Source organism: Pogoniulus pusillus, chromosome 28 (assembly GCF_015220805.1).
Source record: "Pogoniulus pusillus isolate bPogPus1 chromosome 28, bPogPus1.pri, whole genome shotgun sequence".
Classification (NCBI taxonomy): domain Eukaryota; kingdom Metazoa; phylum Chordata; class Aves; order Piciformes; family Lybiidae; genus Pogoniulus; species Pogoniulus pusillus.
This window is the reverse complement of record NC_087291.1, coordinates 9352732-9367046: the sequence shown is the minus strand read 5'-3', so window position 1 is coordinate 9367046 and position 14315 is coordinate 9352732. Positions and strand designations below refer to the sequence as shown.

Genomic DNA, 14315 nt, shown 5'->3' with positions numbered 1-14315 from the left:
CTGCCTGCAGCACAGTTTTCCCTCTCTTCTTCCCAAAGCATGATTTCAAGCCACTTTCTTGGCTAGTTTCAGTTCACCACTGAAATTCCTTTCTGCTTCCTCACCCTTAAACGTGAAACATGGGCAGCAAAGCCGATGAAAGATAGAAGCTGTGCATTCTGCCCAGCTGCAGTCAGCTCACTCTTACACCCTTCCCCCCCTACCCCTATCCCTCCTCACAGTCTCCTAGAGGTCTCTTGCTACTTTTGAGAGTGAAGTTCTTCAATGTTAAACTTCAGTGTTGGTGTAATAGTGATACATGTTTGTTAAGGAATGGTGGAGAGTCTGTCAATGTCCAGCCTCAGAAGCTCGCTGGCACATGTGTGACTTGCAGTGCAACATTAGGCAGGATTTAGAGAGATTATGTCCATTTCCTTAGCCACACTGATTTTTAACCACTCAAAACCCCCTCCTGTTTAATTTGTTTTAGATCATGAACATCAAAACCAGCTCTTCTTTCCTTCTGGCAAAAATCAAACCTAGCTGAGGCTTTTAAATGAGTATCATAACATCAAGTTCAATTTATTATCTGTCCACCTCCTTAGCCACAATGATTTTTAAATCCCTTTATATTTACTGGAAGACTACCCTGTAAACGAAACCCATCAAAACATAATGCAATGACTACACCACCCATCAATCTTACAGATGCCTCTGTGGAGCTTAGGATGGAAGAAAATCAACCATAATTTAATCTTCCCCATGCCACGTCACATAAGTCGCAGAGCTTTCCAGGAACTCCTAGCCTGGCTAACAGCAGAAATAGATTCCTAAATCTTAAACATATGTTAAAAGCACTAAATTTAGGGAACTATTTTCCCACTATGTGGAATCTGAGCTTCAATGTTCACTTCTCTAACAAGGCCAAGTTTGCTTAAACATATGAAATTAAAAAGCTCAAATATAGATGCGTGTATATATATAATCTTGGAGAGTCTCTGCCTGTAATAACTCTAGAAAACATCTTTCAGTTTATCTTTTACTTCATTTTAAGAACCTTAATGATGTAGTTATGAATTTTAATTCCTTTACAGTCCAACTGTTAAACCAGTGTGGATTTGTTACTGAAGTTGTAAAGCTCAAGTCGTGGAATTAGTAATCAAGTCATTTTTGAACAAAAGTCTCTTGAACATGGAGAATTCTGTGCAATTTTCTCATCTTCCCTATTCACACACACACAAGAAATTGGTTTAAGACCAGCCCAGGCCTGGGAACTGACAGACATGTGCAAAACCAGAAAGGATTCTTAAAAGAGTAACTTAGGTTCTCCAAGATGGATCATTCTTATACCCACCCCAATTTGCAAGTAACTGCCTCAGATGCCTGCTGTGAGCAGACCATGACTTCTGCTCTAGCAATAGTTGTGGGATTGGCCCAAAACCAGTCAAACCCTAATGCTGCACAGGTCTGAACAGTATAAAGCGAGCTACAAACTGAGTGGTGGGGCAGCAGGCCTGCATATGCTTGAGGAATGTTTCTTTGGGGAGAGAAATTTGTCTCATCTAGTTGGGGCACACAGACACCACCCAGATGTTCATTCAGATTGAGAACTTAGTTTTTTAGAATTAAAATCAGCATGTAAAATTACCATCATTAAATATGCTGGATAAAGACTATAAGGAATTTTCATCCAATTCCAACACATTTAACTAATGAAGACTGTTTTAAATGCTGGCTTTATTCATTAACTGGATTCTGATGCCCATCCAGATGTAGCCTGATGAAAATCAGAGGTTAAACACGAATCAAGCAAATAAAAGCACCATTCATTAATTTTTAACAAGAAAGGTAAAAAATGTATTAACCAAAGCAAATGATAAGCTGCACACTTGTTTGAAGAGAAAGATGTGGTCACTGTGTTAATGAAGGGTAGCTATGGTTGTACAAGAGCACGCTAAAGCTTTTGGGAAGGTAACTGAAGTACAGAATTGAAACTTCGGAAGCCAACTTAAATCAGGTTTCCTTCTTGCTCATTTAAATGCATGAAAACAGTGATCTAACACCAAGATGTAATATTGATCTACCCTGTTGGATGAAGCTAAGCAACTGCTTCTGCACATCAGTCACTCAAGGGTTTTACACCAGTCCAACTCTCTTTAACCTGTAGCAGCTTGGATATGCCTCCTTCCACACCTCCTGCAAGTCCCTGAACACCAGCCATGTGTCTCTAGCTGAATGGTCTATACCAACTATTCTCTTTTTGAAAGAAAAAGGGAGGGGGAATTAAAACCCTTTCTTAAATTCCTACTACCTCCACACAGGATTCAGCCTAATTTGTTGATAAATCTTGTAACCCCTGGCTGCTTCCCCCTTTCACACCTGGCTTGCCTGGAAGCCCTGCACTGCAGGTACTGTCAGGATGGTCTCTTTCATCCAGACTCTGCATCCCTACAGAAGGTTTTCCCAGAATAACTTCTCAACTACCATTCTTATAACATTATACTTGGTCTGGCACACTGGTTAGGAGAAGGAGCCATTTCTTAGCTTCCAGACTCGGCTGGGGTGAGGCTCCTTCCCTCCTTGGGATATTGCCCCAAGCCCTTCTCAGCACAAGAGCTACTGTTTCACACCACAGCTAGAAGCTGAGGACTCCTAAACAAGGAAATTTGCTGTTTCACTCTTTGCAACTCTTGCTTGTAGAATTAGAAAGCTCTATCAAGCCCAACAGACTGCCCTTCAGCCTTCTGCACCAGTCCTACAAACTGCTTTAAACCAGACAAGGAGGAGAACTTTACCCTTACATTACCAACCATCAGGGGGAAAAACCTCCTCATTTCATATTTGTGTAACAGCCAAAGCATGGGCAGGGAAGGAAGAAAACTCAGGATACAAGGCTGTGACACTGCAGAGAATAGAAGAACCGTAGGTCCCACACCCCCAGAGTAAGGGGCAAGGACATTCACATGGGGGACAACATTTTAAAAGTGTTTTGCCTTCTTAGTTCTTCCCCAGGATGAATCTACCTCTCTTGTTTTCAGCTGATGCTGCTACTAGGTCACTCATTGGCTCCTTCAGCCAGTATGAGTGTGCAGGGCCAGTAAGAGGACATATTTGTTATTTATGTCTCTCATATTAACTTGGCCATTAATCTTCATCTTTCCCTGCGAGCCTAAACAGTACAAATTTTACTGTTTAACTGCTGCAAGCCTGCCAACAGCACAAGTTTTTTCCCTAGTCATGTTTTTAAGTGTCTCCATAGATCCCCTGCTCTGTCAAAGCATGGATGGTAAATCCATAACAACATTGAGGATAAGGTTGTAAATAATTAAAACCACTGAAGTCTGACACAAAACTTGATTTACATCAGAGGGGATAGAATCAGATGTCTGCTGCTTTTTAAGTCCATTATGCATCTCCAGTACATGTTTTAATTTACTCTTAAATGTGTTGTAAATGAATTAGCTTAAGATGAGACATTTATTTGAAGTCCTAGCCATTCCTAGCCAGCAAACATTTTCAGCTGGGAAAGGAACAATTAAAAACTGTTTTAAGACTGCATGGAGAAGTCTCAGCCAATGTTTCACTATCACCTAGCCCAGTGGGCTACTGATGTTTTATTGTTCTTAAATAGTAAAGAAATCCACTTGGTCAATTGAAAAAAAAACCACAAAACAAACCAGCAGTAACTACATGAAAGACTTCTCCTTCCCAACTGCCATGATCACCATCAGCAAGGCAAGGAAGATTTACAAATGCCTCAGTCTTCAGAGCACCCTAGGCTTTGTCAGGACACGAAGTATCCTTTTGTTCAAACCCTCTACCAGATGCAAAGCCAAAACATAAACCATTTTTGCAATGAGATGGACTGTCCTGGCCAACAGCTGTTGTAAATGCTTTCAGTTACTAATAAATGCTTGCAGCAAAGACAAACCAACTTAAAGCCAAGTATCTTTTAAGACTTTCCACTAGGATTCATTGCATTAATAAAGATAAGCTTTTGACACTGATGAAAGAAATCCCAGCATGTTCATTTTCCAATACTAAACGTTTAAGCCTCCATTGGAAACAAGCAAGTCATTAAAGAAAACTTAAAGTCTTAGTGGATAGGTCTAACATGGTCTACAGTTTAACAACGTCATTTCAAATACCTCTTATGTCACCTTTGTGTGCATCAGCTAAAGTGCCCCTGCCAGTCTAGGTTAACAGACAGAAGCCTGAGCTCCCTCTGCCCTCTGGGCTGCTTAAGTTCATTTAGAGCCCATGCTATGAGTCTAAAAGGCTTCTGCCATACTCTCTACCTGGAAAGCCATGACTGCTTCCAGCAGCTCAGAGTTCTTCACTGCTGATTCCAGTCAGTTGAGCGCTAAACAATTTAGAAGCAGCTATGTGTATTTTTAACTTCACTCTGGATGCTCTTAAGCATCACCCATTCTCCCCTGAACAGACTGTACTGCCAACATCCACCCAGCACTTCATCTTCACATGAACTCCCAGTTGATAACAAGCAGCATGAGTGGTGGGAAAGATTTCCAAGTATGACAAGGAACTCCTCCATAGCAGCTTTACCACCACGTTTTGTGAAGCAGCCTTCTCCTAGTGCATCCAGGACCTCATCACACCACCACACTCCACTGTTCAGGTCTCTGAGCTGGCAACCTGCTGTGTTCAGAGCAGAACTGGCTCCCTCTTGCAGCATCACAGAAGAAACAGTTTTTGTCACTAGATGAACCAAAAACATCATCCTTTTGGAAAAAATCAGCCCACAGCGAGGCCGTGCAGCTCTGTCTCTCTCCCTGTTTTCAGTGCTGGACCCTCAGGGAGCATGTTGTGAGGGTAAGAGCCTTCTGTCCAGCCAGCTGAGCTGAGCCATTCTTGTCTGACAAGCTAAGCAAGAACTGTGTCTATTTTCAGTTGGGGAACTACTGCTTTTCATCACCTGAAACTCAAACACTGCTGGTTATTACACAACGGTCAGTATCTTCTGTGAGATGCTACTAAAATAATCTAATTTAATACTACTCACTCTACATCTTGGCTCTCAGTTTTAGTACTTTTCATCACCATAATCTTCTACCTGGCAAGCCATGGGGATCTCCTCAGACTACTAGAAGTCACTAACATGACTGCACATATCAGAAGTGCTTCCAAGATGAAAGCCTAGCCAGGAACAAAGGTGTAGAAATCACAGAAGCAGAGAAGGAACATTTCTGGCAGGCTGGTTATAAGGCATTTCACAAGCAGGAACAGGTCTGACATATTTCTGAACATGGCATGAACTTCTTGTTTTTGCAAATTCTGATTGGCCACAATGCCAAAAAAAGCAATCTGCCACCTTTTAATCTGAGCAGGCAGCCAAAAGCAAAAATCAACATAAGGAACAGATTGTGAAACTACGTAAGCAGGAATTGTGCTGGTCATTCACAAGCAGCAAACACAGGTAATTTAGTGTTGCAACACTGCATGACCACCAAAACTGTTTATGCAGAGAAAACACTTCCACTTCAAAAATAGTGGCTGTCAAGCACCAGCCACGTAGGGTACTCCGGACTCCTAGAAACAGCTCATGGAAAGTGCAGGTTTGAGGCATATAGGTACTCAATCATCTGTTTTACTGAGACACTGCTCTCAGATGCCTTGGCACCTGCAAGAAAAATAGGTTGTGAAAATACTGAAAGGTCACTTATTTTTCCATCATGTTTAACAAACAAACCAACTAAAGATGGAGCCAGCAACACCAGAATGAGAACTTGACCTATTTTAGTTTCTGGCCTGAAGGGACTCGACACACTCTAGTAACAAAACAATATTTGGCACCTTAAGGAATTAAATTTCCTGTTTATTTTGACACTCAGAAAATATTGAGCCTGGTACTTAGAGCTTGAGAGTCTGAGATGTTCAAGACAAGAATCTAGGAGCAGCAGATGAAGACAAATTCTTATCTGTTGTCCCAGGGAAGTACAAATATCTCTACAAGTATTCAGACCTGCAGTGAGAAAGAAGCTATTTTGATTTTGGGGAATGTGCATTACTAGTTAGTGAATGATGCTATTGACATAACTACCTCAGAACATCAGCAAACCTAAAACCTAGTAAAATTAACTGGATACTTCAACCATTACCTTCCCAGACCTTTGTACATCATACAGTGCCAACTGCACTTTTGCTTCCCTCACTGGGGGCCAGTCTATCTCCAGAGGTAGAAGAGTTTCTGATTTCCCTGGCTGAGGTCCCTGCAACACAGCCTGCTAAAAGAAGAGGGCTTTGAGGCCTTGGGAAGACCAATCACTTTCTCCACAGGGCAGAACAATCTCACAGTGTTAGGCACAATGGAGTAGATTTTAGTTCTAAGCAGTGCATCATTAATTAATCCAAACTAAGTATCAGGGAAGCTGTGTTCAAGGCACTAAGATATTACAATCCTCAAAAGAAGTCTAAGGTGGTAGCACTCTTTTTTTTCCCCACCAGAAAGTGCAGTTGTCTTATAGTGCCCACCAAGACTTTGTGCACTGCAAACGTATGGTTTTCATTTCACAGATACAAACTCATCTTGTAAAAAGACTGGCAAACCCTTCTTCACCCCTCTTGGCTAGGATGCAGGACCACAACTCTCAAAATCATGCACTGCTTAACAAGCTAGCCAAATTAGGGCAAAGACACTTACAACTACATGCAGCACTACTTCTGGGTAGTTTAAATGTAACAACTGGCACAAGCTAATCCTGTTGAACTTGAACATCCAAAGGAGCCCAGCTCCACCAAGAGTCAAAGTACCTGGAAACACAGGACAGTTTTCCCTCTTCCTTGTCTCTCATTTGTCCTTAAGGCTTCAAACAAAGACCCCTCAACAAAGCATTTTTCACTTTAAATTACTTTTGTTTCGTGCCAAAAGCACAATAGTTCTTTGTTCTCCTGCATTTGTGATATAGAAGATCTTTTCTTTACTATCAATAAAATTACTGGAGAATGGAAATAAGGAACCTGTGTTTTGACTACAGTTTTCCACGGGCATGTTTCTCACGTGCAACAAAGCTCCAGAAGATGGCAAAGAAAAAAAAGCAAAGCAACCTATGAGCCTAGATGTACAAGACTTTTGTCATTAGAAAGAGGTGGTTGGATTTCTTGCATTTGTTTACTGTAGGAAACTGCCCTTTCTCTTTCCTTCCTTCTTAGAATCATGGAACCATTTTGGTTAGAAAATGCCCTTAAAATCATCAAGTCCATCCATTAACATTAAATTATGACCCTCAAGACTGCATCTACACATCTTTCAAATACCTCCAGCCTCCACACATATCAAAGCCTAACAATTAGCTGTGAGGCTAGAGAAAACTGTGTCTTCACACACTTCAAGAAGCTACAACAGATGTGTAAAGAGATCAGAGAAAGCAGTCCTACTGCAGAGAAGCATCTCTTTACCTTAGCTAACTTTCACACAGCAGAAGTTCAGCTCATCTCTTACAGAAACTTACAGATGCCAGAGGACAGCTGGCATGAGGTCCTCCTGGGAGAGAAAGTTGTCTCCTCCTTACCTTCCTACATGTTTGAGTACATCTGCCATGTGAGACAATAATTCTACCACCCTGTTTCAAGACACTAAAGAGCAGAATGAGCTCACCACAGGTTACACCTCCCTCCCCCATACCACTGGAATGCCAAATTTCAGACCCAAATACTATAGGAAAACTGCAGCCAGGTGCAGTTTCAACTGTAAAAGGAAGAGTGTAACCCCTTTGGCTCCAGTAGGTGGGCCAGGTGTGTTTAATGCATGACTGAGCACAGCTGAATTCTTAAGACAAAGATTGGTTTTTTTTTCATATGGAGCTTTAAAAAAATCTTCAGTGCTGCAAGAGAGCAAAGGTCTATTCTTGAGAAGCAAGAAACATTCTCCTCAAAGCACTAGGGACAAACACAACAACTTGATCAAAACAGCTTTGAGCAGTACAAGGCTACCTCTGAAGCAGTTCAGCTGGGATACTTTCTACAATACCTGTGAAAGCAACTTCTGGAGAACATAAGCACAGGGCACATCACTTGTGCAGAATCTTACTCTCCTCTCAGACAGATCCAAATTGCTCTTGCAGGTGCTCAGCTCATGACATTTGCTGCTCCTTACTATGGGCAGACTAACAATTATTTGCAACTGTGTCAGAACTGAACACAGAAGCATTCAAATTAAGGACAAATATCTAAGGTTAAAGAGGTGGTGGTGGTTCTCCAGGTCCAACAGCAGACCAACAAGACATCAGTTACTAATATGAACAGGAAAGCTATTAATCCTTACTATGGCCACGCAAGGGCACACATCCTTCCAAAACACAAGTCAACGTTAGTCTTATGATACCACCAAGATCATTAAGAGCAAATTTGTGTCTATTTGTCAGTGAAAGAGAATTTAGCTCCTAATGTTCTTAACCAAGACATTTCTCAAGTCCTTGTTTTCCCTCAGCCTTTAAAACACTTGAATGATTGCCACATGTTCCAACTGTCTTTTAGAGGGACCAGAAAAAAGGCACATAGACCTTGGATATTTGCAAAGAAAAGAGACAAGAAAGTTCAGGAATATGGAATTCCATTATGTATTTTGAAGTGGTCACACAAAATGAGTTCTTTAAAGAGACAAAAACAGCTTGGACTTGGCAAAAACTGTACAGCTCTAGTGTCAAAAACTGTTTGCAGTGATAGATAAATATAAAGGAAAGAAAAATGTAAATTGTTGGTCTGCACTAGATGTGGTGCTCCGTTTTAGCCACAAGCAGTAGACAAATGCATACGGGTACATTTATTTCTGTAAATAGACAACTGCTGAGAACAGCCTTTGCCTTCCTGGATGGACTCCACTGCCAGGACAAAGAGTAAAGCAACAATCAGATTCTTAGGGAGACAGAAAATGCAGTTTAGGAGATTAAATTAGATGAGGCTGTATGCAAGAAGTCATCAGTGTTACACCAGTCTGAACCATCACAGAGACAGATCATAGAATGGGTTGGGTTGAAAGGGACTTCCAAAGGTCATCTAGTCCAACCCCTCTGCAGTGAGCAGCAACATCCTCCACTAGATCAGGTTGCTCAAAGCTCTGTCTAGCCTGACCATTACCTCCAAGGATGAGGCTTAAACCACCTTCATGGGCAATCTGTTCCAGTGTTCCATTACTCTCATGGTAAAGAACTTGTTCCTAACATCCAACCTAAATTAACTCTTCTCTAATTAAAACCATTCCTGCTTGTCCTATCACTACAGGTCTTTGTGAGCAGTTCTGAATTTGGCCCAGCCCAAGATGCTGAATGCAAACCAGTGTTGAATAACATCCTCAGGTTTGTGATGCTGGACTCTTCTTGAAGCAGCTGGAGAATAGGTGTTTATGCTCTTGTCAAACATACCTTCAAACTTTGCATGGAGAGAGAAAGGATGAAGCATCACAGCGCAGCTCACAATAATCACCTTTAGACCTAATTACTCGAGCCCAAGCTCCTGAGTACTCCAGGAGTACTTGGCTACAGCTGTATGGATGTTCAAACCTGTCACTTCAAATCTTACATCTGCACAGTAAGGTTTTTTTTTTCATTCCACCCGTTGGGGGGGGGAAAAAAAGCAGCAGCAGGAATGTGACAGACACTTGTTTCAGTAATTGAGATGACACCTCAATTTGTGTGGGACTTGTTCCCAGAGAAAGTCACAGCAACACCTTGTCACTAGAAAATAGTACATATGAAGGATCAGTTCTGTAGAGAGAGATCTTCTGCAAATGCCCAAAGCTCACCTACCTACCTCTTCCGACCCAACAAGGGGAGGGAAGCATGCATACAACCATTGCCAAAAGCTTCATAACTCTCAGGCACCTCATAATGAGGTCCCAGATCTCACTGCATAGTTTGTAGGCACACGTTCAAAGGACTTCAGTGGCATTAGATGCCAAGAAATATCTCTGATGATACTGTACCCAAAATTGACCTCTTGGTAAAACAGGAGACAAGAAAGAGCTGCTCCTGTCCAGCCCTGAAAAGGTGGCACAAATTGCCCTGACAACAAAACAGCATCAGGATAGATTTCTCTAACCCTCATGCCAGAGATGTTTTCAGAAAGGATTCTCAGCTGCCTTAAAAGGATCTCCTCAACATCAGCCACCCAGCACTGCCAGGCATACAGGGACACCCAAACGCTAAAGCACTGGGCAACAAATGGCTTACAGGTGAATGGACACAATGTCTCTCTGATTGCTTCATTGATGCTGCTCTTAACAACCCTCTTCACCTGAAGCCTCTTTTACTCAAACAGATCTTTTTTTAATCCCTTATGAGCTCTCTTAGGTCTCCCTCTGCAGTTACCTTTAGCCTTACAAATAATTTCCATTTCTCATTCCTTCTCCAAGTATACACAGCCTTTTTCTTTTGCTCCATTCTTACATGCCCCAATGCCCTATTTAAGTGTCTGAAGAAATGTTCTACTGGAGGAGAAAAAATATTAAAGAATAAAACTCAGAAACAAACTTCATGCACAAACACTGTTAGAAATCTTTGTCAAAAAGTCTAAAAACAAGAGAAAAAGAACTTTTGTTTATTTTAAACCTGCATTCATTAGAAGATAAACTCTTTCTTCTTTCTCATGTCCCCAGGGAAGGACAGCTACTGTGAGTAATCTGTGGGGTTGGCTTCCCTGTGGCTCACAGAACCACTTTCTCTCTCCCAAATTATCTCACTAGTTTGTTTTTTTTCTTAAATGTGCCTTTGTTTCCTGGAGAGGGGTAAGAGCCATTTCTGTTCTCCAGTCCTGGGTTGGCTTGTGGCCCCAAGCTGGGGACAGTCTCACAAGTGCTTGGTACCAGGTTCAGGGACTCTCTTGGTACCATTCCTAACTTCTACAAAAGCCATCAGTGGATCCTCTGAATCTATGAGTTGCTTCTTCCTCTCTACATGTTAGTTAGTCATACACCTAGACTATCTGGAACAAGAGCTGAGTCAGAGACTGCACAAACGCCATGAACAGGAGCACAACAGAATTCAGTTTGGTGCCTTCCAGCTACAGTTTCTAAGCCTTTACACAATGACACTGAATTTTTGTTCTGTTGGTTTTTTCTGTTGTTTGGTTGGCTTTTTTTTGTTTGGTTGGTTTTCTCCCAAATGTTAACACTATCCTAGTTCCAGAAAAATGGAAACCAGCAGGCCAAACAAAGGTAGAAAGATGCACTGCCAGAGGGACGGATAACAACAAGGTTGAAATCAACCAAATTCAGCACTGTTTAAGTGCACAGTTGAAGTGAAGAAGTATCACCACAAAGATAGAGAAAGAAATTAAAATAAGCAAAATGAGGAACAGAACTCCAGGCTTACAGTGTGAATCTCAAGAATAGGCAAGCACCTTGTGCAAATCTATAGAAAAAGACAAGGCTACACTTTCCGCTACCACTGAAGATAAAAAGTTACATACTCTTAACAAATCTCCTCTAGTTACACTTAAATTAAGGCAATCCATTACTAGAGGTGGCATTTTATACAAGACAAGGAAACAAATGTCTGTCTTTTGTAGTTTAGTTTGCCACACTAATTGAGGTGCAGCGGTGCTGAGGAGCAGAGAACATAATAGAGGCACTGGTATGAGCAGTAAAATAGCCAAGTAAAATCACATTTCATTCCTCATTTTCATTAGAGCACTTGTTCCTGATCAAGCCACTCCTATGTGCTGTAGAGTTTGTACAACATTCATAACACCCAAGTTGTTCATTCCCATAAACAGTCCTGAGTGTGGAATTTTTCCTGTTCCTTACAGTGACATTTTCTTGGCTTCTTCTGGGAAGACCACTTAGGCAGCAGCTATCCTTTGGTGCAATGTGCAGAGGCCCACTTCAGGTATTTGATAAAGTTTGGTGTGCAGTGCTGCACTTTCACTTTTTTACTTCATGAGGAGCCTACAACTCATCTCTCTAGATATTATGTAGAGCAAAAGTAGAGGTTGTAAAGTTCTGTCATCTGCTTCTCAGAGCTAATTTTCGAAGTCCATCTTCCATTGAGTTGCTAACAAGCACCACCAGAAACAGGGAAGAGATCTGCAATAAGGTTGATTTTGGTAACTATCAGAGCTATCTCTATCCTGAAAGGCTCTGGAACTTCCTGATCCAGCAAATTATCTTCTGCTCTGTAGTAAAGTGTCTCATTTACAATTACTAATCAGCACTGGAGTTGACTAAGAGTCTACTGAACTTTCCCCAAGTATTTCTTAGAGAGTAATGTGGCAAATAAATCACAGCTTTCTGGAGATCCATTCCTGTAATTTATATCCTATGTATGTAGCATCACTGCATTTCAACATGCCTTGTACATGTACAAAACTGCCACATTCAAGCATCTGAACCATACCTAGAACCCCCTCTTCATGGCAAAGTTGTTCTTTCTGCCTTCCTTGTACAAATGCAGACTGGCAACATTAAATACAAATTCTGGGATTTCATAACCCTGTTTTCTGTGAGATTTCCTCCATTCGTAATTCAGGTTCTCCAGAATACAGGATTTCTCACTTCTCTAAACCCCACTACTTTCTGACACCATTCAACATTGCATTAAATAAGCAATGCATGCCTGCTCCCAACCACAGCCACACAGAATATTTCCATGGTGCAAGCAGGAAGACAACCTTCAGGAACACAGCTCCTACAACACTATTTCCAGGTTTTTGAGGCAATCTGGCAAAACCACAGCTAACTCATCAGTTCTGAATAGCAACATTATACAGATGAGTATCACCATCCACTAAACCTTACCCCAAAAGGTGGATATGAAGCAGCAGCAGCAGCGGAGGCAACACTCACTGCGGGAGGTGGGATTCCTGAAGAAGAAGGTGGGAACAGACCCAAGGCATTCAGATTTAATCCAGGAATTAAATGTGCTTGAAGCTGCAAAAGGCAGAAGAGTTACTTAAGATTTACAATCCTGATTATTAACTTTAATCAAAATCCTAGTTGGCAGAGGCTGTTAACCTTTTGAGAAGATGTCAGTGTGTTATTTATTAAAAAAAATATTTCCTCTCCATTACCCCAAGGACTCTGCTTCAAATCTGCTTCCCAGGCATATGTGCAGGCCAACAGTATTAAAAACCACGTAGTAGAAAAGGCAGTTGGGAACCACTTGCTACAGCTTAATCAGTGAAACACAGGATGAGCCTCACAGCAAGAAATTCAGGTGGCAGTAAAATTTACTTTCAGAACAGATAAATCAGACAAACAATAATTTTGGCTTGACACTGAAAATATAGTCCTGTAGAAACAGAAAGAGACTATGCTCAAGCCCTGGTTTTTCATGCACTGGGTTACATGCCATGCTCCAGCCCCATCCTCCCTCCCATGCCCGGCAAAAGATGAAATAAGATACCCTCACTGTTGATGCTTTCACAGCAAACTATAAAGTTGCAGGTACCTTATTTGACCACATCTGACAAAAGTGGCAGCATTGTGTGATAGGGAACTTGTGTTGTCCAAGATACAGAACTTGTCTGGACCCTCTTTTTACCCAGTAATAAACTAGCTTACAAATAGCACAGCTAGAGACAGACATCAACGATCTCAGGTCATTGAGATAAGTCGATGAATGTCATCATGAAAGTCATGAGATAATCATGAAACATCAAACCCCCCCCCAGAATGCCAAAACTACTCTAATTCTCATCACAAACTAAACCTCAAGTCCATCCAGTAACAAAGGTAGTTTCCTGCTATCCACACACTTGCCACACATAAGAGCAGTCTCAATCTCACCCTATGTTCATGCTCACTATATGAAGCAAAAATATACAACTACAAAATTCTTGAGTGCTGTCCTTGCACACTGTTTATGTCCTGCAATTTACTTACAGTGCAGGAGAGAGGGAAAAAGCAGAGAGAATATTCTATGCAACTAGTAGGCAAACCATAAAGAGCAACCACTTGTGGAAAACCAGAGACTGATGTAAACTGAAAAAGTATTTTCAGTCTGATTCTAGACCACAGATTTGGATACAGACAAAAAAATTCTTTATCATAAATCTCAGTCACTTCTCGATATGTGTTAGTAATACTTTGGCAAACTAATGAGGTGCGTTGGTTTTATTAGATAACCCCCAATCATCTTAGATTAACTAAATGCCTTTATCACCTATATCAAGAAAAAAAATTAATATCATCTTAAATAATTGAGAGCAAGAGAGATGCTTCTCCCACATGCTATGCTTTTAACATGAAGGAGCTGGGAATCACCACTAAGAACTGACAAGCTAGAACACATAAACCACAACAGTAGATAAGCACACATTCCTTCAGCCTTTTGCAGCAAGTACAAGTGGAACACTAATTTATTTCCTCAATCTGAATCAATTCT

General features: G+C 41.2%; 1 protein-coding gene across 2 annotated transcripts in view; it reads right to left on the bottom strand.

The window, feature by feature from the left end:
• The window catches only part of IGF2BP3 (insulin like growth factor 2 mRNA binding protein 3), a 118167-nt gene that overhangs the window by 16045 nt on the left and 87807 nt on the right, over positions 1-14315 (bottom strand). For both annotated transcript variants that reach the window (XM_064166949.1, XM_064166950.1), the window contains exon 11: positions 12728-12859. In XM_064166949.1, coding sequence (XP_064023019.1) covers positions 12728-12859 — 132 coding nt within the window. The remainder of the gene's footprint in view (positions 1-12727; positions 12860-14315) is intronic.